Here is a 25,868-nt window from a genome sequence, read left to right as displayed (position 1 = left end):
TGGAGGGGTCACAGGGGGCCAGGAGTCAGAGGGGATGGTTTCTCAACCCAAGAGACAGGAGGTCAAACCTAAAGGAGAAGAAAAGCCAAGGATGATGTTAGATAAAAAGAACAAAAACAAAAGGGAGCCTGGGAGGGGCCCAAACCAAGGTGTCTAAAAGGAGATATCAAAATTGGAGCTTGAGTGGGGCTTAAAGAGCCAGAAGTAAAACTAAAGCATCTCAATCTGTAGCATCTTGCAAAAGGTAAACCTGGCTGGCACAGTTTTGGGGAGTACAATGCTTTTCCTTGGCTTCAGGAGACCCCCTTTCCCAACTCCTTTGACCTTCAAACATCGATTGCAGAATCAATGTTCATTGATTATTGTGCTTTCATTGGGACACAGTGCAGACACGCACAAATCAGCCACCTCTTCCCTGACTATGGTGGTGGCCTAGTCCATTTGGGCTGCTATAACAAAATACCTTAAACTGGGTGCTCACAAACAACAGAAATGTGTTTCCCACAGTTCTGGAGACTGCGAAGTCCGAGATCAAGGAACCGGCAGATTCGGTGTCTGGTGAGGGCCCATTTCCTGGTTCACAGATGGTGCTTTACATGATGGAGGGGGCAAGGCAGCCTTTTTTATGAGGCTCCCCCTCCACGACCTAATAAAGTCCCAAAGTCCCCACCTTATTACACCATCACATTTGTGATTAAGTTTCAACATATTAATTTGGGGAAGACACAAACATTCAGACCATGGCCGGTGGGCAAGGGCTGAATCCCCCTTGGGGCACAGCCCAGGGGATTGAGAACATTTGGAAAGGGAGAAGTGGAGTGAACAAGCCATGTTGAAGGGTGAGTGAGTGCCCATAAGCCACAATCCTGGGAGTAGCATGATGGCACTGGACAGGCACACAGACAGGAAGAAACTGGCAGGTCTTTCCAGTGGTGACGTGAAACTCAAAGCCATTAGAAGGATGGCCACGTGTTCTGAAAACGAATCACCAGGGAGAAAGGAGCCTCTTCCACCCAGACATACCAGATACCTCTCACCTACCCAATTATGGCCAATATTTGGGAGCCAGGGTTTATGATTCAGAGTCAGTTTTTTTTTTCTTTTTTTCTTTTTTTTTTTTTTTTGCGGGGGGAGAAGTCATGGTGATTTTGAACCTTGGAGGAAAAGAATAAAGCCATTATGGAGAAAGCTGGATGTATGAGTGGATTATAAGCCTGCATGGTGGCCTGGTTGGGGCTGTCACCCCCTTAATTACAGTCACAGATTGCTCATACCTCAAATATCCTGAGTAGGAAAGGAAGGAGCAAAAATGGAATGAGAATAATAATAATAATAACGAATTTGCTGATATCAAATGTTTTCTCCTTGGTTTCTGCTTGCCCAGGTCTGACTGGTGCAGCTTATAATTAGTCTCTGCTTGCAGAAGTGTGGTTCCAAAGACTTGTGGATTAAAGACAAACTCTAGAATTTCTCAGTACCTGACAAGTTGTAACCTGAAAAGCTACACTTAGTCCATTAAAGATTTTTCACAGTGACATTTGAGTGCAGCTTCAGAAATATGCCACCTTGCCATTTATCATTTTCAGGGCACGGGTGTCGGAAAGGAGTTTGCTATGAAGAACAAAACAAAATGGATTGCATGTGTAGAGGTGAGCTGGCGAATACTGATAAATGTACTTCACTGAATGTCAGCAAATGTCACTTGAGAAGCCATTTGCAGCTACCATAACAGCCTCCCAAACCCAACAAAGAGTAGCAAAAACGGGCAAAATGAACTGGGCGCCTTGCTTCCGCATGAATAAGCAATCAGCCCTCTCAGAAGTTACACCAGAAAGTTGTTAAACTTGATAGAAGAAGCTTTTCCAACCATACTGATGCATACTATAGATTGCTACAGAGGGCTGGAGACCTTCTGAGGACGTCAGCGCTGTGACTCTGGGCAGAACTTCACAACCCCTTCTCTTCCAGGTAGGTGCCTTCCTTTTGTATGTGCAGCCACTGGCTGTCTCTGAGACATATTTTCTGGGTTTTCCTACACCAGCTTGCTGCTTTTGCTGTGTCTACAGACCCCTCTACTCCCTACCCACTCCTAATCTACCCTCCCTTGCAGTGTAATCTGGGAGTGGCTGCAGATGTGACGTGGGATGCAGTCCTCACATGCCATATCAAGAGAAGACCCAATAGAAACACCCTTGAGCCAAAATTTCAGTCTCTCACTCAAGAAAAGAATTCTCAATATGTCTCTTGGTTAATGTGAAAATTGGAGTAATGGACTCAGCTTCTGGTTCATTCTTGGTGCCCTGGCCAAAACTTTCCCTCTATGTGATTTAGGATTTCTGGAAGGTGGGGCCAAGTGTTCTTCAGAATTCAGCTTGGGTTGAGATGTTCCCTTCTTCCTCCTCAGCTTGGTGAGTCTCCAGACTTTCCTGCAGAGAAGTAAATGGGAAAGAAGATCATATTCTCAGAAAAGGTCTCCATGGAATGTGAGACTAATTAAAATTCCAGCCCCTCTTCATTTTCTAATCTCTGGGGGCTCCTCCTCCTCTTTAACACATACGAGGTCATCCAATACTTTTTTCCTCCTTTATACCAAGAGACTTTAACAGAGTAGCCTGAATTTGTCTGGCCTTGTGAAATATACCCCCCCCACACACACACACAAACACATACACACACACACATGCACGCACATTGCCCATACAAACTGAGGTCAGTTAGGCTTTCGTTGATGCAATGCTGTGGTATAGGGCTCAGATACAAGAAGCCCTTTGTTGAATGTACATCTCAGACTCTGTCCCTGAATGTGCTAATGGACACATTTCCCTCTTCACACTGTTCTGCCATATGTTTAGCCTGTGTACATTGGAAATGAACACATTTTACAACCAGGAAAAGACGGGCTCTTGGGAAAGTTAACTTCCCTCAGATGAACTTGGAGGGATAGTGCAGGAAGGAGGGGTTGGAAGCTAGCTCCTCTTCAGCCACACTCCTTGCAGAGTTCTTAATTCTTGGTGTTTCCTCCTTTTAAATTAGGTGCTTCCCATGGAAGGGCCTTTACTTGGGTCTCAGGAATTCACAAGCCATCTGCTTATTATTGAAATTGAATTGCGCTCAACTTGTTGACTTTCATGTCAACAAGTTTAGTTTAGGAAGAAACAGTGGCATGTTTAGGAGAGAGAAAAGGAGAAGATGAAAGCCAGATCTCTGGATCAGAGATGGAGGTGAGGGAAAAGTGGAACAGATCCTCCAGAGAGAATGAGATGTGAAATGTTCTGCTTGAGGCAGGACCCATAATATAGCCTGGCAGCACTTTACTCAGTTAAGGCACTTTCTGAAGAGCAAATCTCTGCTGTGTCCCAGTGTGGAATGTATGTCCCAGACCCAAAAAGCTACTAAAGCATAAAAACATGTTCTAAAGAAAAGACAATATGGGTGCAGATTTCTCATTGTGCCAGTATTCTTTATTTTCTTAGTTGCTGTATCTTTTAAAATTTGTATCTTAAAGCTCAAGCTAATAAGCATCTGTTCCCTGGTGTGAAAAGAAACTGTTCATAATTGATTAATATCACACGAATCCTGTAATTGCTGGAGGCGAGCGCTATGTAAAAACCTACCTTCCTATTGTTTTGTCTTTAAAGAACAAAAACAAAAACTGTGTCATATAGACAAGGGTAGCCAATATTGTCTCTTTCAGTGAGAAAAAGCAAAGCTGGTTTGGGTGAGCTACTTTACCCACTAATTAGTGGCAGTAGCAGGTTTCTTTAATCCAGAAGCTGTTTACAGTGGATTCTTCTCTGCTCTATTTAAAAACCTAACAAGCCCCCTTTAACCATTTTGCATTCTGGGATGTTTCAAACAAAATGTTAAATTTGCTACCACAAGCGGAAGATTTGTTAAAAATACAAAACTGCTTAGAATTGCAGTAATCCCCTCATTCTTGCAAGAATGTAAACAGGACATCAGTTTAGGGAACATTTGCCCATGGAAAAGTCTCCTCTGAGCAAGAAACTTCACCCACTGCATGGGAGCAATGGGCATCATTTAATCGGCTCTAGACATTCCCAATTTCAAACTGAGCTCCCCTGCCCTTGAAAGAGTGGAAAGATACATTAAAGTGGGAGATAAATAAGCAAATTTCAGGTTAACGCTGCAGGCAGGCCATCTTAAGGAGAAATGTTTAGAGGAATTTATTATCAGACTTCCACATAACTTCACTCACGTATTCATTCATTCAAGTAGGCACTTTTAAATGCCTACCTTATGCCAGACCTGACATAATATCTTACGTGGATAGCAAGTTTGCTTAGAAGTCATACTCTTTGCCATCTAGAATCACACTCTTTATGGCTCCGCTCAAACCCCATCTCTTCCTTCTAAGATTTCTCCCATGCTTCCCTGTGTGCTTCCAACCAGGACACCCATAAAAGAGCATTGTTCTGTGCTGTCCTGAACTGGGTACCTCTTTCTCCCCAACAAGTGTTAGTTCCTTGAAAAAAGGGTCTCTATCTTATCTCTGCATCACTGAGATAGTCTTTCCTAGTCTGCTCTTTAAAATAAGATTTAAGGCACTGAAAACTGGGTTATCTCTCACTCACATAGAGATCTAAACCATTTTGGTGTGAATAAATGGGAGGCAGCCTTCTCCTCCTTGGCTACTGATAGTGTCTGGATTCAGCATTCATTGAAGGTTGTACCAACGATGTAGGTTGGGGAGGAAGTGGATGAGTCCATCTGGATAATCTGGGTGCCATGCAGGCAACATCGGACTGGTTAATTTGGAGGAATACGAGCTGAATTATCCAAACAATTGTGTAGATGCAGCCTTTGCTGGCAGAGCCATTTTCCCCACCTCTGTATCAAATATGCTTTAGAGATTTGGGAGTTGACACCGCATCCAGATATAGTGGGAGAGAAATGGAGAACATTCACATTTTGCTCTACAGTTGCCAGACTTGAGGCATCCAAGCTTCTTTCTTACTACAGTAACTTAAACTATTTCCCAGTGGGAAGAGTTTGGTGTAGGAATCATTCTATCTTCCCTCTCTTGTTTCTGCCCAGGTAGTCACAGGGGAGAGAATACCTAGCCCCACCAACCCCACACAGCCAATTTTGCTATTGAAATCTAAAATTTTGCATGAGATCTGCACATGTTAATGACTTTTGATGAAGAGATTTTCTTTTTTAAATCAGGGATTCAGAGATTCCCTTCCTTCCTCGTGATGCCTATTATTTTCATGTGGGCCTTTCAGGGAAGAATCTTTAAAATTTTCAATCTTTTAATGCAAAGAGTCTCCCAAGCAAGCAGAATACATCCTGTCAGAGCCAAATGTCAGGCCAGAAGAAACTGTGCTTCGAGTCACTTGGCAAATGCGCAGAGTTTAACAAGCTCTATTTTTTCCCTTAAAAATACACAAAACTCACTTAACATAATTCATAGTAACCCTTTCTTATTTCACATATTTCATTTCAGTTCCTTAAAATGTATTTGTTTCCCTGCCCAATTAGGGGGGAAAATCTGCTTCAATTTTAAGAAGAAAAATATAGTTTCTAAAAGTAAAGATAGCTGAAAAGTTTTTTCCCCTCTTAAATTGACATTCTGAAGAAATAAATTTCTATATTCATTTACTTCTGATGTGAGAGCAGAAATGCCACCTTTGTTCAAAGAAAGTTTTTGAAATGATACGAATCTACATGTGCATGTTTCTAGAATTAATACCCCTGTGTTCACTGTAGTGGTGGGATTTTCTACTAGGGGAATCCGCATTGGGAGAAGTATCCCCGCCTTGGGAGCATTTAAGGAAATTTTAATATCCAAACAAAAGCAGTATTACCATCACTACCCACTCCCTCCCTTCGAGGAAAAACAATTAATAATTTGCATATGCTCATGACACAAATTAAAGACAAAGGGCCCCTCACAGGCTGTGGGCACTACACAGCCCTCCGCAGGCTGCAGAGTCCCAGCGCCGAACTGTTCTAGCTTCCGAATGAATCGCATTAAGCTGCACCACTAAAGCGAGGTGTTCTGGGCCCTCTGGCCCATTCCCACAATAGAATCGAGTTTCCCCAATCAGAAACATCTCCCAGTCTTTCCGTAAGCTTTTAGGGGGGAAAAAAGAACATATAGTTCCAAGGGGGGGAAAATACATATATACTTTGCCCTTTTTATTTTAATAGCCAAACATTGTAATGCTAGCTAAATAGAAATTCTTGTCTGTTAATAGGTTCCTTTAGTTTGTAATAAATAGGAATGCTAATGACTAAAATTTGGTATTTGGTGCGCATTAGCTTTTGTGAGCTTTTCTTTACAGTCCTCATTGACATGCAATATGGCAAGCTTCCTTTGAAACATATTTATAAAATAACTACAGTATAATTAAACCAACAAAGCCATCTTTTAAGTAAGCTTAATAGCACAGGTTTTTTTCACCTCGGTAAAATTTACTTTAAAAAAGAAAAATAGTTATGCCTCAATCCCACTGTATATTTTATTCTGTGCATCTAATATTTCCTTTGCGCCTACAATCTATGCATATCTAATTCTTTTTGACAACTATGATTATTAATAAAGTGCTTGTGAAAGATATGCTTCATAGCTTCTTCAACAAGAATAATGTTTTTTTGTTAATGGAAATGGTAACATATCTTGACAGATACAATATATAAGATGTGCTTTTTTCTTAATTGTTAATATTGCTATGCTGCATACACAAGGAGCAGATCAACAGATATGGCAGGTAATAATCAGAGTGGATGCCATTTTACACAATGTAACTAAAAATATTTTAATGATATAAAAGCAATAGATAAATAAAAGCAATTATGTTTAATTTTGCTTTTGGTGTGCCGGCAATTTTTGTTTGTTGCTGCTGTTGCCAGTGCGCTTAGCAGAGTAGGAAGCTCGAAGCGCAAAGCAACCGGACCGAGGCGCCTCTGCCTTCCTGCAGCCCAAGGGTCCTGCAAGCCGCCCTTTCTCTCTCCGCAGCTTCAGCGATCCAGGCGCGCAGGGCCGGGCTGAATGCTAATTTGGGATACACCGGAGCGCAAGTTCACCGAGTTTTCCGCAGTTTTGCAAATCCTTTTCCCGATCGCCATGCCTCGCGGTTTAAGACCACGCGATTTCCCAAAAAGAAGAACTGAAAAGATGCTAGGCGCCCGGCTGGAGTCACTTAGAGCCAGCTCTGGCTGCTCCTCCGCCTCCCCGACCCCCGGCCGCCGCTCGGCCCTGCCCCTCGCGCCTCGCCCCTCGCCCCTCGCCCCTTTCTCTCGAAACTCCGTCCTCTCCGCCGAGGGGCTGCCTTGCCCCCAACCCACCCCCCCGCGTGGAGAATAAACACAGTTGACATCACTCTTATAATCTTTATTTAAAACTGTTTCCAAGGTTACAAATTGCCAAGCCTCGTATGCAACAGGTTCCTCCGAAGCGGTATCATTACAGATTAACTGTAATGTGTAGGATTAGAATAAAAGCATAAGGGATTAGGTAAAAGGGCGACGCTCCAGACATAACGCCCGAGCGCATCTCGACTGAGTCAGCCTAGGGAGACCGCGAAGGCGCAGGGTGTCGGGGCGCCGCGGGGCCGCAAAGCCGGACTCGGTTCCTCCGCTCCCGGCTCCGGCCCCGGCCCCGGCCCCGGCCCCAGAGCCGTCAGGACGGCGGCGCCGGAAAGGCCAACGCGGCCGAAGGTTTCGGAGCCAGGCTTCCCAGGCGTCAGGGGCTAGGGACGGGTCCCCGGAGCTGGGGAAGATGAGGGGCCGAGAGGCCGTGGAGGCGGAGGGCGCGGGCAAGGCACGGGCCGGCTGGGAGCTTCGGACGCGGCGAAGCGCAGGGAAGGCGGCGAGGGGGTCCCCACACCCGCACGGGGCACCGGGTTTGTCCATGTGGCTGACACTGCCTTTAAGGCCCAGGCCCGATGGGGCCCTTCCTGGCGTCCTCCTCACCCCCACTCCGCCGCGCCTCCCCTGTCCGGCTGGGGCTGGTGACAGCGGCAGGGGCTGGGCAGCCGCGCAGGCTGCCCGCACCCTTCCGAGCCCAGGCCTCGGGCCTTCGCCGCCCGCCCAGGCCGTGCGCCCTATTGGACCACCTTCCCGCCGGCCTTCGCCTGCCCCTCTCGCGCCAGGAAGGCCCTGGAGCTCCCTCTCCCCTCACACCGCTTCCTGCGGGGCCAGGGCTCGCCGTGCTGACCCCATTTGGACTCAGGCCTGCCCTGGGCCACGGCCTCGGGACGCTGACGCAGCCCCGAGGGCTGTTTGCGTGTTGGGGTGGAGGGCGCGGGGCTGGAAAAACAAACAGGGCGGGGGCGCGGAGGCTTGGGGTGGGGGCCGCAGGGGGCTGGAAGGAAGTGCGCAGTGTGGCGAGAGCGCGAACAAAGCCCTCTCGGGAGCCCCGTCACCCCTCGGTGACCCAGGCCCGCCCCTCTGAGCCGCCGGGCTCCCGGGCTTTGCCTCCGAGCAGGCCGCACCGCTCGGTGGGCGCACGCCAGGCCTCCGCGGCCGCCCGGGCTAGTGCTCCCCTCGGTCCCCGCAGGCCGAGCCCGCGGCCGGCCCCGAAGGCGCGAGGGACAGCGCGGCCGGCGGTGGAGCCTCACCCAGCCACGGAGCCCACAGAGCGAGGCTGAGGAGGACTCCATGCTGTTGTCCGTCGGGAAACCGGGCTACTCCGGGGCGCGCTGGAGCCACCACTCTGCCAGCAGCCGGGGAGGGGCCGCGAGGGCTCCCAAGTGGACGGAAGTGGGCGACCAACTTCGCCGCAACTCCTGCTTCCTAGAGAAGGGCCTTGGCTGAGGAGGCGGCGGGAGGGGACTGTTGCAAACAGCTGTTCCTCATACATATTTCATTACACAATCAGATAATGCGTCCCACCACCTTCTCAATTATTCACAGATAAACATTTTCAAGACGTTTTGACATCTGTCTTAGTGCCTGCTATTAATTTAGTAATCACTGTAGTTTAAAATGTATGGGATTTTTGCCGTCGGAGCACCTCCTATCAAGCGCGCGGGCCCAGTGTGGGACTGCGGCTGGGAGCCCGGGCCCTCCGGGAGTGAAGATACCTTTGGAAGTGAGACGGCCTCTCTAGCGCGTTGACACTGTTGATGGAAGGGATTAAAGGGGTATCAGGTTATTTTAATTTATTGTTGAAGATGATGACTGCCCCCTTCCCCACCCGCATACCGTCCTCACTTTCCCACCCCAACCCTAGACCCGACAACGCCATTCAGCCCTTTGCCCCGGGCAGCGGAAATGGTTAGCTTCGTCTAGGAGTTTCTGCTGAGGAAGGCGCAGGCAACCCTAGTCGGCGTTGAGCAAGAGAACCGCACGCAATCACCGAGCACGATTTCTCCCAACAAAAAAAAACTAATAGCGATCCACACACTCAAGAGGTCTCAAACCTCCGAAGTTTTGCCCCGAGTCTTGTGGCCCTGGCAGAGGTGACAAGGGCATTTGGGAAAGACAGAGAAAAATAAATTCGCTCCAGTGACTGTACACAGGGCATTTGGGGCTATGAGAAAACGAGTTGCTTTTCTGCTTGAGTGATAAATGTTGCAACGGGCATAGCTATGTAGACGCAAACAGTTTTTAAAACCAGAGAAGCAGAGTTTGAAGAACCTTGTAAGGCTGAAAATAATAGCATACATTTCCAACTTCAAGATGCTGTGATTAATTGTTGGGAAAGCTCTAGATAAATTACCCAAACGGGGGAAGTACTCAAAGGTAAACGAGTTTGTTTCTTTGTGTTCTGAATATCAGCTGCCGGGAATGAAAGTTACACTTTGAGTTTGAGAGTGATGTCTATTTATTTCTCTTCCTTCTGTCGCAGTCTCTTTCCCAGGTGAGTTAGCAGGTGGACTTTGATTTTTAAAGCTATTTCATTTGGGAACGAGGAAAAACAAATCTGGTGAAAGAAAATGGCCCTGGAAGAAACTGCCCTTCCAACGAAGATTAAGTGACTCCAAAGTGATTTTCACTCTTTATTGTTCAAAACATTCACAAGAACAAACTTGCTAAAATTTCCAGAAATTAACTGTATCTAGAAAAAGAAAAGGACATAGTGTTTGCCCCCAGAAGAGAAGACATTCACACCCCCATGCTCTTCTGCTTCTAGGGCAACTACATCTGCAGAAACATGTCCTCTTGTGGCGTTTTCCGGGTAGTTCATTTCTTCTTCACAAAATGGGCCCTCCTCTGCCCCTTGGAGGGTGGTCATCCGACTTGCTGGCCCAGAAAGTCCTTTTTTTCCACTTTCTTTGTCTAAATGAATCTTCTCGGACTTACCCTCAACTGTCAGATGAGAGAGGGAGCTCAGAAGATGTGCTCAAAAGAGAGAAAGTTGGGAAGGGAGGTGAAGTGGAAGCGAGGGCACCCCTGCTCCCAGGGAGCCTGCCTCTTCTGCAGGAAACCCAGAGGTAGCCACTAGAACTGGTTAGGCAAAGGGAGCTCACACTAAAAACCAGCCTATGTAGAGGAGTTTCTCAGGCCTTGCCCAAGAGCCACTCTGGAAACTCCTCTCTGCAACCCCCCAACTCCGTCCGGACACGGTGCTCAGCCAGAGACAGGGGAGTGGGGGTGAGGACTTCCCAATATATCACAACATTTAAAAAAAATAAACTATGTAATTTGGTTTACTTTGAAGTGTGTTCTTCTGCAAACGTATTTGACATACAGGGTACTGGGGTGGAGATGGGGGCAGGAGGGTGTGGTTCCTTTTGAATGATCAAGTTTAGGATAAGAAGGGTGAAAGGGGCAAAATAAGGACCCTCCAGCTTCTCAGGCCATGGTTAGAGCTAAATGTTCCTATTAAGAATTATGAATCTCCCAGCAGTGAGTGAGAAGTTGCATGGGCTCCACCCAAATCCTTTTTCAGAATACAAACCCCTAGGTCAAAAATAAGAAGAAATAAACAATAAAAACAATCTCGATCAAAATGAATCTTTCCTGGATTGTCCTTTTCTGGGTATCTCCAACAGAGCTGAGAGGAAGGCTAAAAGGTTGGCTCTGGGTGGATGAGGCCTTGGTTCTAGTGGCCAGGACTTGACCTGAAACCTTTCACCCAGTCGGCTCAACAAAGTTTCTCCCTCGGAGCCAACGTCCCTCTAGCAGGAAGCCCCCTTGGCCTTGTGGCCTGCGTCCTCATTCGGCGAACTCTCCCCGTTCACGGCTTCCTGTACATCTGCCCTTGTGGTTGGGGTCACTCTTCGCAGGCACTGTGGCTTTTGTCTGCATCTGGACAACTGGGTGTGCACCCGTTCATTCAAATAATTATGCCTGCGGGCACTTCTTTATTCCTCAAATTCCTGTTAGTGTTCCTTTAATTCTCCCGTGTGTATTCGGTACGATTGCCTGTACGTTCCAGGCATAGTCAGGTGACTCGGCTTGAGTCTGAGCTCAAACGTGCGCGACCCCCTGGGTCTGCATGGGGAGAAGGAGGTGTGCACGTGCAAACGCGGGACTTTGGGTGGAGTGTGAGGTTGATAGGGCTTTCGGCCCCAGGGCGCTGTAGGCCTCTCTTAAATACCTTCATCTGCCCAATTTCTTAACCTTTCAGGACAAGGAGGGAGACTCTCCGCGATCCTGTGCCTTGCCACCCTTTGGAAAGGATAGGACCATCATCTAGGACGTTTCCCGGTGGACTGTGGCTGGGCCGGGCTGAATGGGCGGGCGGAGGTCTCGAGATCGTCTCCTGGCTCTCGATTGCTCCCATCATCCAAGCCACCTAGAGGTCGAGTGCGCCCTGGGGCTCTGTCTGGGGAGGTCATGGCGTCTCGGAGAGAATGATATGCACGTTTTGGGGTAAAACTCTCCTAGGCCTCGCAGGAGCAGCTGTATTTGTAACTTGGAATTGGCCTGGGCCCGCCTCCCTTGGCCCCTCCTCCAGCTCCTACCTCAACACGCAGCGCTCAGCCGGGCTGCCAGAGTGCGCTTCCCGGACCACCCCCAAGCACCCTGGGGCCTCACCATCCTTCAGGGTCCCTGGGGCATCCTAGGGACCTGGATCTGGAAGAATGGGGGCCAACAAGAGTGGCTAGGGCTCTCCTGGGGCGGTTTTGCGATGTATTCCTCCGCTAGAATTAGCCTTTCGGGCCTGCGCGCCTACAGGTTGCAGAGGCCAGCGGGAACGTTGGGTGTGTGGGGGTGAGGGGTGTGGTGTGTGTGCGCGTGTTCACGCGCGACTAGAAGCGGTTCCTTGTGCATTTCTGAATCTTGTAGATGTGTTTTCTCGTGAGAATGATGCGGACTTACTGCTGACTTCAGGTCAGTTTGTTTGAAAAGGGAGAACGTCAGTCCGATGGTCGGTGGTTGTGTCTCTCCTGAGCATTCGTACAAAGTGAAGCCACCTCCCCTCCCCCATGCAGTCTCCCAGACCGGGTCAAAGGACCCAGGCTCCAGGTCGCTGAGGCCTGGAGGGCTGAGGCCCTTGCTGTGCGCCGTGGTGCTCTGATCCTAAGGCCCAAGCTGCCCCGGTACCCACTTAGGGTCAGGGTGGAAATCCTACGTGGGAAAGGGGGACACGGAGAACTACCCCCACGTCCATGGCAGGGTGGAGTCCCAACCTTGGCATATTGGACCTACCCACTTGGCATCTCCCTGCCCCGACCCCATCTGGGATCCGTATTGGCAGCGACGAGGAAGGGAGGAATGGTAAGGGAGTTGGGTCGGTACAGGACGGAAGTGAAGATGGAAAGAGAGAAGAAAAATAAACAAAACTGGGTAGGGACATGGAGATGGGTGAGGCTGGGGTGGGGTGGAGTTGGGGCTGCCTCGGAGAGCAGCGGCTTTTCACCCTGCTATAGGGAAGTGCGTTTGGCTGAGCTGTCCCCCCACCAAATAAAGCTAATGATGTAGTAATTTAGGAGGGGGAGAGGGGCTGGGCAAAAGGAGGGAGAGGGTAGAGGATGGGGAAACGCGCGCCCCAAGAGCAAAAGCAAACAGCTGTGGAGGCGCTGCCCGCGGCTCAGGCTTCCCAACAGGTTAGCTATACTGGGATCCACCCGGCATTTCGCAGGAAGGGGTGGGGGGAAGACAGAGCGAGAGGGGGAGAGAGCCTCACAAGAGGACAGAGGGAGGGAGGGAAAGAGAGATAGGAGCCAGAGAGCGCACCGCGCGGCTTAAAAGGAGAGACTTACTAATGAATATTTATCCGCCGCTGCTCCGTGCTCCCGGCTTCCCTTACCTTTCCGCAGGTAAGATCCTCCCTGTGCCCCAGCCCCGGGGGCCCTCCTAGCTCCCCAGTCGGGGAGCCTGTGGCTGGGTGGGAGGGCTCTCCGTTGATGGGGGTGGGAGGGCGGCTCTACTCTGCATTCACTTTGGGTGCCCGGGCATGCAACCCTGCACGACTAGGAACCGCGTGCGTGGGCTCCTTGTGTGGAATGAGTGTGAGCATGTAAGAGTGTGTTTGTGTGTGTGCGAGAGAGAGACAGAGAGACTATGCGCCCGCAAGCGCGCGCGCCTGTTTGTGGCGCGCTCTGGAAACATTTTCCGACTTTTCACTCGGACGCCCTGGATTTCTCGCCTTTGCCTTTCTCTGCTTCCCCTCCCTCTTCTCTCGTCCTCCCCTCCCCCACCCCGGTCTACCCCACCCTACCCCACTCCTACCCCGGCTGCTGAGGCGCTCTCCTGCCGGCTATTGTACGGCTGGCGCGGGCTCCCCCTGGCCACATCCCGGGCCTCTCATACAAGAAGAATAGTTCTGTTTCCGCCGTAAACCCCCACACAAAGGCTGCCCGGCCACCGGGTCCCCTGTCCCCCTTCCTGGGGACTTCGGCTTTTGAGGTGCTGCGGCGCGTTCTTTCTCCCTCCCCCTCTCCGGGCGCCAGGGCCCAGACCAAGGAGCTAAGAGTGATCGGGACTTGGGGGTACCGGGTGGAACTCCTTGGGGGCCGCCCGCCAGGCTTCCTGGGCTGCAACCCGGAGCCCAGAGACCCCCAGGGGAAGGGCGCCTCTTCCCCCACCACCACCCCAGCCGTCGCCTGCGGGAGGAGCACGGGGAACCTGGCCCAGCCAAAGAGGAAAGAGGGAGGGGAAAAGGAAGAAGGTCGGGGAGGGGCTGACCATATAACCAGAATTCTTTAAACGGACTTACCCGGCCACCTGTTGAGAATCCATGTGGGGTCGGCTGGCTCCGGAGTTGCGCACGGTGGACACACAAAACAAAAAGCCGGAGTTGGAAAAAGAAAATTCTTTCTCTGACCATGCTAGACGCGGCCGGTCAGGCTCGCAGCTCCGCGCTAGGATCGGGCGGCTGTACAACCAAGATCGACTTTGCTCTGTCCCCCAAAGCCCCCCTCATCCCACGGGTCCACAGCTGGGAGGCTCCAGACTCAGAGCTCGCGGACTCGGCGCTCAGGGCCAGCACCAGCAGCTGGGCTTAAGCCGGGGCAGGCTCTCTAAGCCCTGCTCAGAAGTCAAGAGCAGCAGTGCTGCCGCTCCTCGCCGCCTTTCATGCCGCGGCCGCTCCTTATTCTTGTGCCCCGGCCTCTCCCGGCCCCCTCGGACAAAACCCCCAGAGCCCGGCCACTCTCTTCCCGCTAAATCCCCTTCGGGGTCAGTGCTCTACCAGCACCGGGCCGCGCGCCTCTCCTGCCAGCCGTGTGGCTCTTAAAGAGCTGCACCCCTCCTCCGCCCTGCGCGATCCCCCGACCCCCGCCTCCCCTCCCCTCTCCTCTGGATCTAGCCCCCCACGCCGACGCCTGAGGTCCCTGCTGCCCCGACCGATGCCTGCGGACTCCCAGCCCCCTCCCCTCGCCTCCTCCCCTGAGCAGCCGGTGGGCCTGGCCTCGAGGCCACAGGGCTGAGTTCTACCCTCGCCTCAGGTCCCCTTTCTCACCAGCAGCGCCCACCTCTCCCTTCCCCGCCCCTACTTTAGCCCTCTGGGTAGATCAAGGCCCGGGCACCGCCTTTGCCCAGCTCAGAGGTGATGCCTAAAGATTGCCAGTTTAGGGTTAAGTTAGGGGGTTATGTGATGGGAAATGGGGCAGGGCATGCTAGTGGAGCTAGGGAGAGAGAAAGGAAGAGAAGCAAACCACATGGACTTGGAGGGCTCTCTGTATCCCAGGGCCTACCTGGCCTTTTGGTTCCTTCCCACGACCTCCCAGAGATGCTCACGCTGGCACTGGGTCCTGAGGTCACCAACCTGACCAGGCCCACTGTGTGTCTGAGGGATCCTGGGCATGTTTGTGTTTGTGTGTTGGGGGGTGGGGTCCAGAAAGTCCTGAGTGTGGATCTGGAGCAGCCTGCTTCCCAAGCCCAGAGCATTAATTCCCCCCAAAAGTAACCCTTAAGGGCCCAAGAGCTGTGTATGCAAGGAGGGAGTGAAGGACCTTGAGCTCCAACTGTCCAGGGAAAAGGGCATCAGAGGAGAGGGGAGACAGAAAGGGAAGGAAGGCTACTCTTCCTGAGGACTGAAGCACAGTTTCTGAGAGGGTGTCTTACATTTACCGGCCAGCCATGTCAGCTGCCCCACTGAGAAAAGGTGAAGTAGATGACTGCTTTGGTTTTCCTTCCTTCCAGAGCTCCGGCTCTCTGCCTGTGTGCCAGGCTGCCAGGCCAGTCTTGCAGGGTGGTCTTGCCTACAGCACTTTTTTTGCCAGTCCTCCCTGGGACTAGAAGCCAAAGAAGGCATACCTCTGTTGAGGGGGAGTGCAGGACAGGCTGTGGTCCCCTTTCTTCCCTACTGCCACTTGTCATAACATGTGACTGGGCCCTGTGAATGGTGGGGGCAATGATGGGTTAGGGAGGGGAGCTGCCCACCCTTTCTCAAATCCAAGTCCTGGCACACCAGGTCTGGCTGTTCAGAAGGGGAACCTTGGGAAGAAGTGTGTGGCCTCTGGGCAGTGGCAGCCAAGGGAACTTGAGGTGATAGGAGGATGGAAGGCTGACCCTCAGCCACCCCAACATTAGTCCAGATGCACCTTTAAGGAACTGGAGTGACTAACTGATTTGCAATTGGTCTCTTGGGAGAGGTTGGCAGTGCACTCCCCGGGCTGGATCCTGAGACAGCAAAAGCCTCTCCCGCCACTCGCCCCCCCCCGCCGCACTGCCTCCAACCAATACGGCTCACACCTCCCAAATTTCAGCCCCTCTCTCTTGGGAATGGGTAACTGCAGGCAGCTAGGCTGGGTTTGTGCCCACCCTCCTGGGCCTGGCAGTGGGAGGTGCCGTGGTTCAAGACAGAGCCAAACTTCCCTTGATTCAGAATGTGGGGGGTGGAGGGTCCTTTAGAGGGCGGCGGGGCTCATTAGGCAGAGCAGGGTGCCGAGAGGTGCGCGCCGCCGGCCCCTGAGGCCGCCTTTGAGCCGTCGGGGCGGCTTCATTAAGCTGCGCTAACAAGGCGTACAAATGCCGAGCCCAGCAGCTTTCTTGCAATACCCGGCCTTAGCAGGGCGCCGGACTAATGAGGGTCACTCAAAGGGGCTGATCAAATATTCAAATTTCCCCGCACGCCAGGAACTTTTATGCATGGAGAAAGTTGAGGCAACTGAGCTGTGTTTACTGTCCGGGGCGACAATTGCTTGGAGCGCCAGTCCCCGGAGGCTAAGGCGGGGGGCGGGGGTGCGGAGAGGGAGCAGTTGTTGTTGTTATTTTTCAAAGGAAAGTAATCGGGGTCCTTGAAGGGCTTCGCGGCCTCCCCGCCTGCGTGCTGCGCTCCCCTGCGCCCTCCCTGGCCGCCCGCGCCGAGCGCCTCAGTTTGCAGCTTGCGGGGAGGCCCAGACTACGGGCCACCCGGCCAGCCCCCGCCTCCCGACATCCTGGGAGCCGGAAGGGGCGTTGCCCCCACAGGGCAAACCTTCCCCCGGCCTCCTGGTCGGCTGTTTAGTGCCAAGCAAGGCCAAGTGGGTGCAGCTGCCCCAACCCTGCAGATCCTCGTCTCCCGGAGGCCTGCAGACCCGTTGGCTTTCCCTGTAACCCAAAACAAGGAGAGAGTGGGAGTTCTCTCGGGCGTTCTCCAGATGTGGTTGAGACTTTCCCAGTGCTGGGGTTGCGGGTGACATTAGTAAATAAATGCCAGTTGGTCCAGGTACAAGGAGAACACTCTCTAAACCCCAAAGACATCTTTTCTCCCTGCCCCACCTGAAGGCGATCTTTTCGATCCCCGGGGCCAGGATTGAAGCGGGGATGATGGCAGCAAATTTGTTCTGCACAGGTGACCCGGCCTGTACTGGCGCCAAGTCCCAGATCCCGCAATCAGAGCGGCCAGAGAGCAGAGAAGAGACCTAGAGGATCTGCAAGCTGACCTATTCACCCGAGACTCTCCGCTCTGAGCGACCCAGGGTGCAGGCGCCCTCCGCGCGCCACCTCCTCTAGCAGTCCCCCAGGGTCCCTTCGCAGTCCTCGCACTGCCCTAGGGCTTGCTTGGTTCCCAGGCCAGCGTGGAAGGCGGCTGGGCCCTGGAACCCAAGGTCCCTCTGCTTCTGCTCCACTCCCCAGTGCCCAGCGCCTGGGCATTTGGGAGGGGAAGCTCTGGCGCTCCACAGCCCTGCTTCCCACCCAAACACACACTCAGAACCCCTCGACTGAGACCCTATGGAGCCTGCGTCCCCAGCCCGGCGGGGAGCCAGTCCGGCCCTCCGCTCTGGGACCAGCCGCCCCGCCTCCCTGCCCTGTTCTCCGGACTCTCAACTTACCGGCTCCAGGCGGCGGGAGTAGTGCTTCAGGCCAGAGCCAAGAGGCGCTGGCGGCGGCTGGACCGCGAGGTGGGCTCGGTGGGCGGGGCCGAGCTCGGCTCTCCTGGGAGGCGCGGAGAGCCCGGGGCTGCCACCCGCCCCACCGGGTCCCGGCGCACAAAGCTACACGCCTCGCTGCAGCCCTCTGCCCTGCTTCGCGCTCCGGAGCCGCGGTCGCCACCCAAGCAGGCGGGGTGAGGCAGGGCGGCAGGCGCTGGGGCAGAGGCTGGGGGGCGGGGGTGTTGCCAGAGTCTCAGCCCCACTTGCCTCAGTTCTCCCTGAGTAGCGATGGTTTTTGATTTCAGCGCTTTCGGCAGATCCCGCAGCACCTGCCCAGCCTCCCTCTGGGGCTGGCCCGGCAGTGGCAGGGAGAGGCCAGGTCGCCCCCACCCGGAGGCGGGGGTTTCGGGGACGGGGAGGGGACTGACCAGGTTCACCCGCCCGCCCGGCGCCTGGGTCCTCGGCTCCGGGGGATGCAGTTTCGGGGTCACGAGCTGCTTTCAAAAAGTTGAACACAATATTCGGAAACCCACCCGTAGGAATTCTCCCCCCACACGCGGCACAATACCCACTCCCCTCCCCTTTTTCATTCCTTCCTCCCCGGCTTCCTCCTCCTGCCCCTTCCCCCTCCCACCCTTCAGCCTATAATCCTTCCCCTACGAGAGAAAGGGATCGGGAAGAAAACATGAAGTGTCCGTTTTTGTGTCTCAACCTTTGGGTTCTTTCTGGGCCCTCAGTGAACGACCGCCCAGAGCTTTTCAGCTGCGTAGAGAAGGACTCATGGCCGGGAGGGAAGGAAATATATATGTAGTGGAGAGAGCACTGAAATGGGGCTTGTCAGGTCTTCCCTTTAGAGGAATATTTTTCTGCCCCAGTCGTCGTGTTTAAGACCTGCTACCCCACGGCTTCCTCTGGCTAAGTGAGCCAGTATTGGCCCCTCGCGGGACCCAGGGACTCCCTGTCTCCCGGAAGCCTCCAAAGAGGCTTGCACTTGTCGGCTTGCTCTTCTCCCCGGCCCTCAGAGGCCTGGCACTGCGGGAGTCAAGGCCTAAGCAGGGCTCCAGCTCGGGGTTTAGGGGCTGGGACACTCACAGCCCCAGTCACGTTAGGTTTCCCATTTAAATTCTCTCTCAACCTCTCTTTCTCTCTTCCCTCATTGAGATCACCAAAGTGGTGTGGACCCGGCGCCTTGCCCCCAGATCTGCATCGGAATGCAGAAAAGATCTTTAAAAAAAAAAAAAAAAGTTTTGAATTCCTCAATGATTTTTCTTCTGGAAAGGCAGCTTAGGATAATTATTTCAGCTTTATTGAGGGCAGATTAGTTGAAGTCTGGGCGCTGCGTTTCAATACGCGTTGTACACGGGCCGACAATGTGGTCATTGTTGGCTACTGTGTGTGAATCCATTCAACATATACACTTTTTAACACCAAACCGAGTCCTGTCTAAATATACACAGTGCTCAGGGAAAGACGTCTCTGACCCCGACAAATCTGCGTAAATCACACTTCCATAGTTACAGAAGCCTCACAAAGGGAGGCCCGGCTCAAGATGCTGATTACATCTTCTTAAAAGCAACATACCTAAGAATAAATACCCATGCCTGGCCTAGGGGCTGTGGTGGCCAGAGGCAGAGAGGGCCCTCTGTGTTCTATGGGCCTTTTGGCGTCTGTTTTAGGCTTTCGATGTTACTTTCCCTAGAGAAATTAGACAGTTTTAAAATAATAATGGTAATTATTATTATTTTACAATACGAGCAAACAAGCAATTTTCAGGCTTTATTCACTTCATCCAGGTGGCTAGCCTCCAAAGTTTGAGTGCCCTCTGGGGCTGGCAGGCAGGACCAGAGCTCCTTCTGTTGTGTGGTGAGGAGTGGGCATCTGTGGGACTTTTCCGGGTCCAGAGGGCTCTTGGGCTTCTCGGCTCCCGCAGCTCCTCCACCACTCCTCAGAGAGGCAGCTGAATTCTGGGAGGAAACAAAGAGTTGAGTTGCTTCTTAAGATGGAAAGAAGTGTACTGTTTGGACTGCTATTTTAAAATACAGGGTGGTGGGGGAAATCGAGGCTCCTTGGCCGGGGAGGGAGTAAAGAGAAGCCTAACTGATGAAGAGGGAGTTGAGGTGAATGTGGTCCATGGGCACCGATGGGGGAGGCAAGAGCGGCCTCCAGCACCCTGGGAACTGGGCTCAGGCTCCCTGGCGCCAGATAGCCTCGGAATCCGGGATCCCTGGCTGGCGCCACGGCCCGCTGGGCCAAGGTCGGTGCTTGGTGGGCCCCATGATCTCATCTCTCCTTTCTTCGTTACCACTATTAGTGCTCACATAGGCAGAAAGAGGCGGCCCGACGTGCAAACCATGTGCAAACCGCGCCCGCTGGGCTGGTCAGCCGTCTTTCCTTGCCCGCCGACCTGGCCTATGTGGAGCCTGGGGGACCCTCTTGCCTCCCAACAAAATCCCCGCTCTAATTGCACATCCCATTCAATAACTCTGTGCCCAGGGCTTTTCGAATTTCTGGATCAACTTCTTTGGGGAAAAGGGAAGAAGAAGGCCCAGAGACAGCGGTAGAGAAAAGAGGAGAGAGAGGGAGAAAAGAGGAGAGAGAGGGAGAAGAGAGAAGAGAGGAGAGGGAAGTAGCGAGATTAAGAGTTGCAAAGATAAAAAAAATTCTCTTTATCCCCCCACTTCTCCCTCCTTCCCCTGCTCTCCCCCTCCCCCCGCCCTCTGGCTGAGTGGTAAAACCGTCCTTACGTTCTCGGTATTGATTGGCAGGGCTGACAGTGATTGGCAGTGGTTGCCGTGGCAACGCCACAACGACACGCCACAGACCAATAGAAAAGCGAAACAAAATGTTTCAATGCTGCACTCACTGTGGATTTAGGGGAGATATTATGAGGCTGTTGTCATTAGGGCGATTGCGGTGGAATCGCTGAATCTTGACTTGGCGGTGGTTGGCTCTCCCTCTCTTCTCTCCCTCTCCCTCTCTGTCTCGGGTTCTCTCTCTGCGCGCGCGCACCGGGCCGCTCTCCTTCCTCCCTCTCTATGTGGCTGCGCGGGTGTGTGTGTGTGTGGATGTGTGTGGGGTGTGGGTGTCCCTTACGCCCTTCCTCCTCCCCCTCCTCCTCCTCCTGCTCCCCCCTCCTTTCCTTCTCCTCCTCCCCCCTCTCCTCTCCCTCCTCCTGGTCCTCATCGCCCCTCTCCTCCTCTTCCTCCCCTCTCTCTTCCTCTCCCTGAATTTTCTCCTCTCCTCTCAGGTCAGTCCATGGTATTCCGCTCCCCCCTAGACCTCTATTCCTCCCACTTCTTGTTGCCAAACTTCGCCGATTCTCACCACCGCTCCATACTTCTGGCGAGTAGCGGCGGCGGGAACGGTGCGGGCGGCGGCGGCGGCGCGGGAGGCGGCAGCGGCGGCGGGAACGGTGCGGGAGGCGGCGGTGCTGGCGGAGCAGGCGGCGGCGGCGGCGGCTCCAGGGCCCCCCCGGAAGAGTTGTCCATGTTCCAGCTGCCCACCCTCAACTTCTCGCCGGAGCAGGTGGCCAGCGTCTGTGAGACGCTGGAGGAGACGGGCGACATCGAGCGGCTGGGCCGCTTCCTCTGGTCGCTGCCCGTGGCCCCCGGGGCGTGCGAGGCCATCAACAAACACGAGTCGATCCTGCGCGCGCGCGCCGTGGTCGCCTTCCACACGGGCAACTTCCGCGACCTCTACCACATCCTTGAGAACCACAAGTTCACTAAGGAGTCTCATGGCAAGCTGCAGGCCATGTGGCTCGAGGCGCACTACCAGGAGGCCGAGAAGCTGCGCGGCCGCCCACTCGGCCCGGTGGACAAGTACCGCGTGCGCAAGAAGTTCCCGCTGCCACGCACCATCTGGGACGGCGAGCAGAAGACGCATTGCTTCAAGGAGCGGACTCGGAGCCTGCTGCGGGAGTGGTACCTGCAGGACCCCTACCCCAACCCCAGCAAGAAACGCGAACTGGCGCAGGCCACCGGCCTCACTCCCACACAAGTAGGCAACTGGTTTAAGAACCGGCGGCAGCGCGACCGCGCCGCGGCGGCCAAGAACAGGTTAGTGGCGGGGGCCGCGGCCTGGCTACAGCCTCAGAGGCCTGGGAAGGGTAGAGGGGTTGAGATGGGGCTAGCGGAGCGGCCGCTGAGAGCCAGGGAATCCGTGACTCCTGGCCAGTCGGAGAAAGTTTACGCTTGTCCGGGGCGCGCGGAAGAGGGTCCGGGCTGGCTGTGGGTGTATTGATTGCTTTGACCAAGAGGAGCTTTCGTCAGGGCGGAGAGTGTGTGCTTGAGACCCGAGTGCCCGCAGCCCCTGCGAGCCTTAGCCCTGCGCTGCACCCGTGCCTGCCTCCTCAGCCCTGCCGCCAGCTCGGCGATCCTCTGGAGCCTAGAGACAGGGAGGGAAGGAAAGCACTCCTTGCCATCTGGTTCTTATTTCTGTGCATTGCAAAACCCTGGGAGAAATCCACGAGCGTCAGAGAGAGAAAAGTGAACCTGGGTCCCTATCACAAGGGGAAAAGGCCGGAGGCCACTGCGCAGCGGGCCTGTTTCCCGCAACGCTGCACGTTGCCTGACCGGGAACAGGAGAACCGGGCTGGGAGTGGAGAGGCCTAGTGTGTGCGTGTGCGTGTGTGTGTGCACGCGCGTGTGCATGTACTCGCCCTCCTGTTCCAGCCGAGGAGAATCCCTTTGGTCCTCTAAGTTGGGAAGCGGGCACGAGCAGCCTCGTTGCCGGCAAGTTGGCCACAAAGTCACGAAATTGTATAGGGCTTGACCAACATCACAGGAGCTAGGCCTGGGGGAAGGAGAAAAAGAACCAGAGGTAAAGAAGTGGATAGGCGAAAGGAGTGGGCAGAGAAGGGAGAAAGAAGAGAGGAATTTGGGTGAAAGCCCTGGTGTGGAGCCTGTGTCTCTCTCTATCCAGCCAGGAAGGCCCAGGGCCTGGTGTACCTCAGGGAGCAGGACCTCCAGCTGCTGACAGCTGCCCGTGGGTGGGGGCTGGGTGAGTTTCTGGAGGTGTGCTCGAGTTTAGGCGGCCGGGACCTGAGCCCATGGCCCTCTCACCCCTGCCGTGGAGCCCACTTTTCGTCTGATGAGGGGAGCGCCCAGGGTCAAGCCAAGGCCTCCTTGTGGAGAGAATTCCAGACACCAGGTCCAGGCAGAAGGTTCCCGGTGGGGGAAAGGGCAACTGGAGACTGCTCTGTGCTCCTCTCTTGCCTTCTCCTTTGCCCCTTTTCTGTCTCCCTGCTCTTTCCCCACTTTTCCACTGCCAGCTTTCCTATTTTCTCTACCCTCGGTCCTGCGCTCTGCGCTGGTATCCAGAGAGCAAAGTATGCGGTTCTACCCGGAGACGGGCCGGGCGGTGAGGAACCCGCAGCTCCCGGTGTGTGTTTGAGGGAGCAGGGACGGGATTACTGGGGGAACTCGACCGGTCGTGGGGCAGCCGGCTCAGTTTGAAGAGCCCCAGGGACTGCGGAGGGAAGAAGCGCCCGGCTCCTCTCCGACTTCTGCTTCTCCAGGGCTTGGCGTACTTTGCCGCTTGCACCCAGGCCTCCCCAAGCGGCCGGGCTCGGGTTCTGCCTCTCCTCCGAGGCCAGCCTCTATCTGAGAAGACTTGGGACGCTCCCGAAAGCGGAGTGGGGAGCGGCGGAGCGGGGGAGCCGGGTGGCTGGCCTCTGTGTCAGGGCGGGCGCGGCTCTCTTTCTCCCGCAGGCTCCAGCACCAGGCCATTGGACCCAGCGGCATGCGCTCGCTGGCCGAGCCCGGCTGCCCCACGCACGGCTCGGCAGAGTCGCCGTCCACGGCGGCCAGCCCGACCACCAGCGTGTCCAGCCTGACGGAGCGCGCGGACACCGGCACCTCCATCCTCTCGGTAACCTCCAGCGACTCGGAATGTGATGTATGATAGCCAAGGCCGCCCTCCTCCCCCTCCTTCCCCTCCTCCCCCACTCCTTCCCTTCCTCCTCCTAGCCCTCCTCCTCTTCCTCCTCTTCCTCCTCCTCCTCCATCCCCAGAACAAACCGAAATCAGGATACCCAACCATACACACATACAAGTCCACACGCACTCCCACCCCAGCCAAAAATATATAAAAAACAAGAAAATAACAAATTAACCGCAAACTATCAACAACCCCCAATCACCATCTACCACTACGGCCACCCCAAAGGACCCCGACGCCAACAGACAGTCAAACGCTGATGTTGCGGGCAGAAAACATAAAAGAGGTGACAATTGTATACTTTCTAGGACAAGCACGGCTTCTCCTTTCGGTTCCCATGGACCCGGCACCCCACCTGCATGACGATTTATTTGTATCTGGGAAAATATTCTCTCTAGTTAAAAATGATTTAAAGAGTCGACTATACAAAAACCAATCACCACCACGAGGACAAGAGGACAAAAGCAAAACAGACAAAAAGAAAAAAAAATCGCCATCTCCGTTCCGAATTTGTTAAAAAACAAACAAACAAACAAAAAAAGACAGGGGAAAAAAAAAAGAACTCCTGGAGAGGGAAATAGCAAATGTTTCTTGCCTTTTGTTGCTCTCTCTCTTTTTTTTCTCTCGCTCTCTTTCTTTCTCTTCTTCTGTCTGTTTTTAAGTCCAAGTATTGGTCAAACAAAATGCAGTCTTCTGTTTTTTGTTCAGCAGACAATCATTTTCTTCGTAAGCACCTTTTTCTCTCCACTCTGTCACTGCCTGTGTGGGTACTGGTTATAAATGTGGAAAAAGAATAGTTATGACTGTAACAGATTTTTATTTTTATTTCAAAATTTTATATGAATTATGTATATCTTAATGATCGGTCATTTTCCCAGTTTGTAATATATGTGTAGAAATTGCCTGTATATGATATTGCTTTTTCTCCTCTCCCTCTCTCTGTCTTCCTCCCCGCTCACCTGTCTCTTTTCTTTTTGGGGTTCTCCTCCCACTCGGTGCTTCTGGTGTCGACTTGGCAGTCAAGGAGAGGCATAGTGGCCTGGGTTAGGAAGAGGGACCCCGTCGCTAGCGAAAGCGGAGAGTGAGATTGTAGTATTCTTATGCAAAAGCTATTTCCAGTATTTCTTAGCAGCTTCAGAGGTATCTCTCACTCCCTGTAGGGCGCTTTTACTGTTATCTTAAACTGCGTGTTTATCTATATGTAAAAACTTTCTAAAGCAAATACAGTATTCTCCATTTTCTTATCACTCCCAGAGACTGGTGTTTTTGTACGCCCCTGGCTTGCAGCCGCGGGGTGCTCGGCCTTCACTTCCACTCCTGCTCACCTGAGCCGGGGCAGAATTTCAAGGCTGGATCTCAGCATTTTTTTTGCCCCGAGGGCATTGGGAAGACCAGAACAGGCCCTGCGGAAAAGAGCCAAAGCTGGATCCTGAGCAAAAAGGCAAAGAGGGTTCGAGAGTTGGGAGCGGGAGGCTACCGCCAGTTTCTTCAGAGTGAGACGCCAGGCCCACTTCACCACAGTATGCATTCAGCTCAAATTGTAGCCTGCCAAGACCCTGTGGGTCCTTGGGGGTGTGCTGGGCGTCTTTCAGTTGTTGTTGCTTTGTTTTTTAAAAGGAAAAACATACAAGGTTGCCAAACCCCAGCATCCATCCCGAGTAGAGCTGACAGGTTTTGTCTTCCTCTTGGGGGGTGGGGTGGTGGGTGGGACAGTGGCCTGAGTGGGGAAGGCAGGAGGAGTGAGGGAGGAGGTCACTTGCAGAGTTTAGGGCCTAGAATTAGGATGGACTCCCCTCCTCACCTCCTGAGTGTGTGTCTATGTGACAGTGTGATTTGCCTTACGGCTCTTGATCTGTCTCCCTGAAATTTCTTCCCATCTTTGGGGTTCAGCTGGAGTCTCTCAAGCCCCTAAGATATTTCAGAGTTGGTTTACACTTTAAAATGAAAACCAAAAAATCACCACCTCTTACTAACCATGTTCCCACTGGCCCCAAGGTCTCCATGCCCTGGGTGGGGCCCCCAAAATTCCCTGGGATGGCTTGGCTGGCCGTGCATCTGCCGCTCTGGGCCAGGGTGCCTGCACCCAAGGAGGAGCAAAAGGGGTAATTTCAGAAAACTTGCTTTTACTTGAAAGTCCAATTTCCAAAGCAAGGAGGACTGGGGGAATCCAAACGTGCCTGGAATTTTGCATCCATTTCCAAACTAATTTTGACTTCCGATTTCCTTTTGTCCCCATCCCCAGCAGTGCCAGGGGGTTTAGGAGGGCCA

The 25,868-nt window shown here is 53.4% G+C and overlaps 1 protein-coding gene, 1 long non-coding RNA gene and 1 pseudogene across 4 annotated transcripts in view; 1 reads left to right on the top strand and 2 right to left on the bottom strand.

Moving 5' to 3' along the window:
* Positions 1–381: 381 nt before the first annotated feature.
* Positions 382–1,590, bottom strand: LOC129462579 (uncharacterized; annotated as a pseudogene).
* A 335-nt stretch (positions 1,591–1,925) lies between these two features.
* The window catches only part of SIX3 (SIX homeobox 3), a 43,785-nt gene continuing 19,842 nt past the window's right edge, over positions 1,926–25,868 (top strand). Inside the window, exons 1-4 of one of the 3 annotated variants that reach the window (XM_063618091.1) lie at positions 1,926–1,968; positions 20,908–21,718; positions 23,372–23,558; positions 23,909–24,847. In XM_063618091.1, coding sequence (XP_063474161.1) covers positions 20,916–21,718; positions 23,372–23,558; positions 23,909–23,998 — 1,080 coding nt within the window. In that variant the 5' untranslated portion in view covers positions 1,926–1,968; positions 20,908–20,915 and the 3' untranslated portion in view covers positions 23,999–24,847. Of the gene's footprint in view, positions 1,969–20,907; positions 21,719–23,371; positions 24,848–25,868 lie in introns of those variants that run through there. The other 2 variants (XM_063618092.1, XM_055242680.2) reach the window with 2 other exon arrangements.
* LOC134732503 (uncharacterized) lies at positions 19,417–20,719 on the bottom strand. Its single transcript, XR_010115754.1, has 2 exons — positions 20,524–20,719; positions 19,417–19,624 (listed from the first exon to the last, which is right to left on the bottom strand). It is a non-coding gene; the product is annotated as an uncharacterized lncRNA (long non-coding RNA).

This window comes from Symphalangus syndactylus, chromosome 14 (assembly GCF_028878055.3).
Source record: "Symphalangus syndactylus isolate Jambi chromosome 14, NHGRI_mSymSyn1-v2.1_pri, whole genome shotgun sequence".
NCBI lineage: Eukaryota > Metazoa > Chordata > Mammalia > Primates > Hylobatidae > Symphalangus > Symphalangus syndactylus.
The sequence above is the reverse complement of the archived record's forward strand: the minus strand, read 5'-3'. Positions and strand labels throughout refer to the sequence as shown.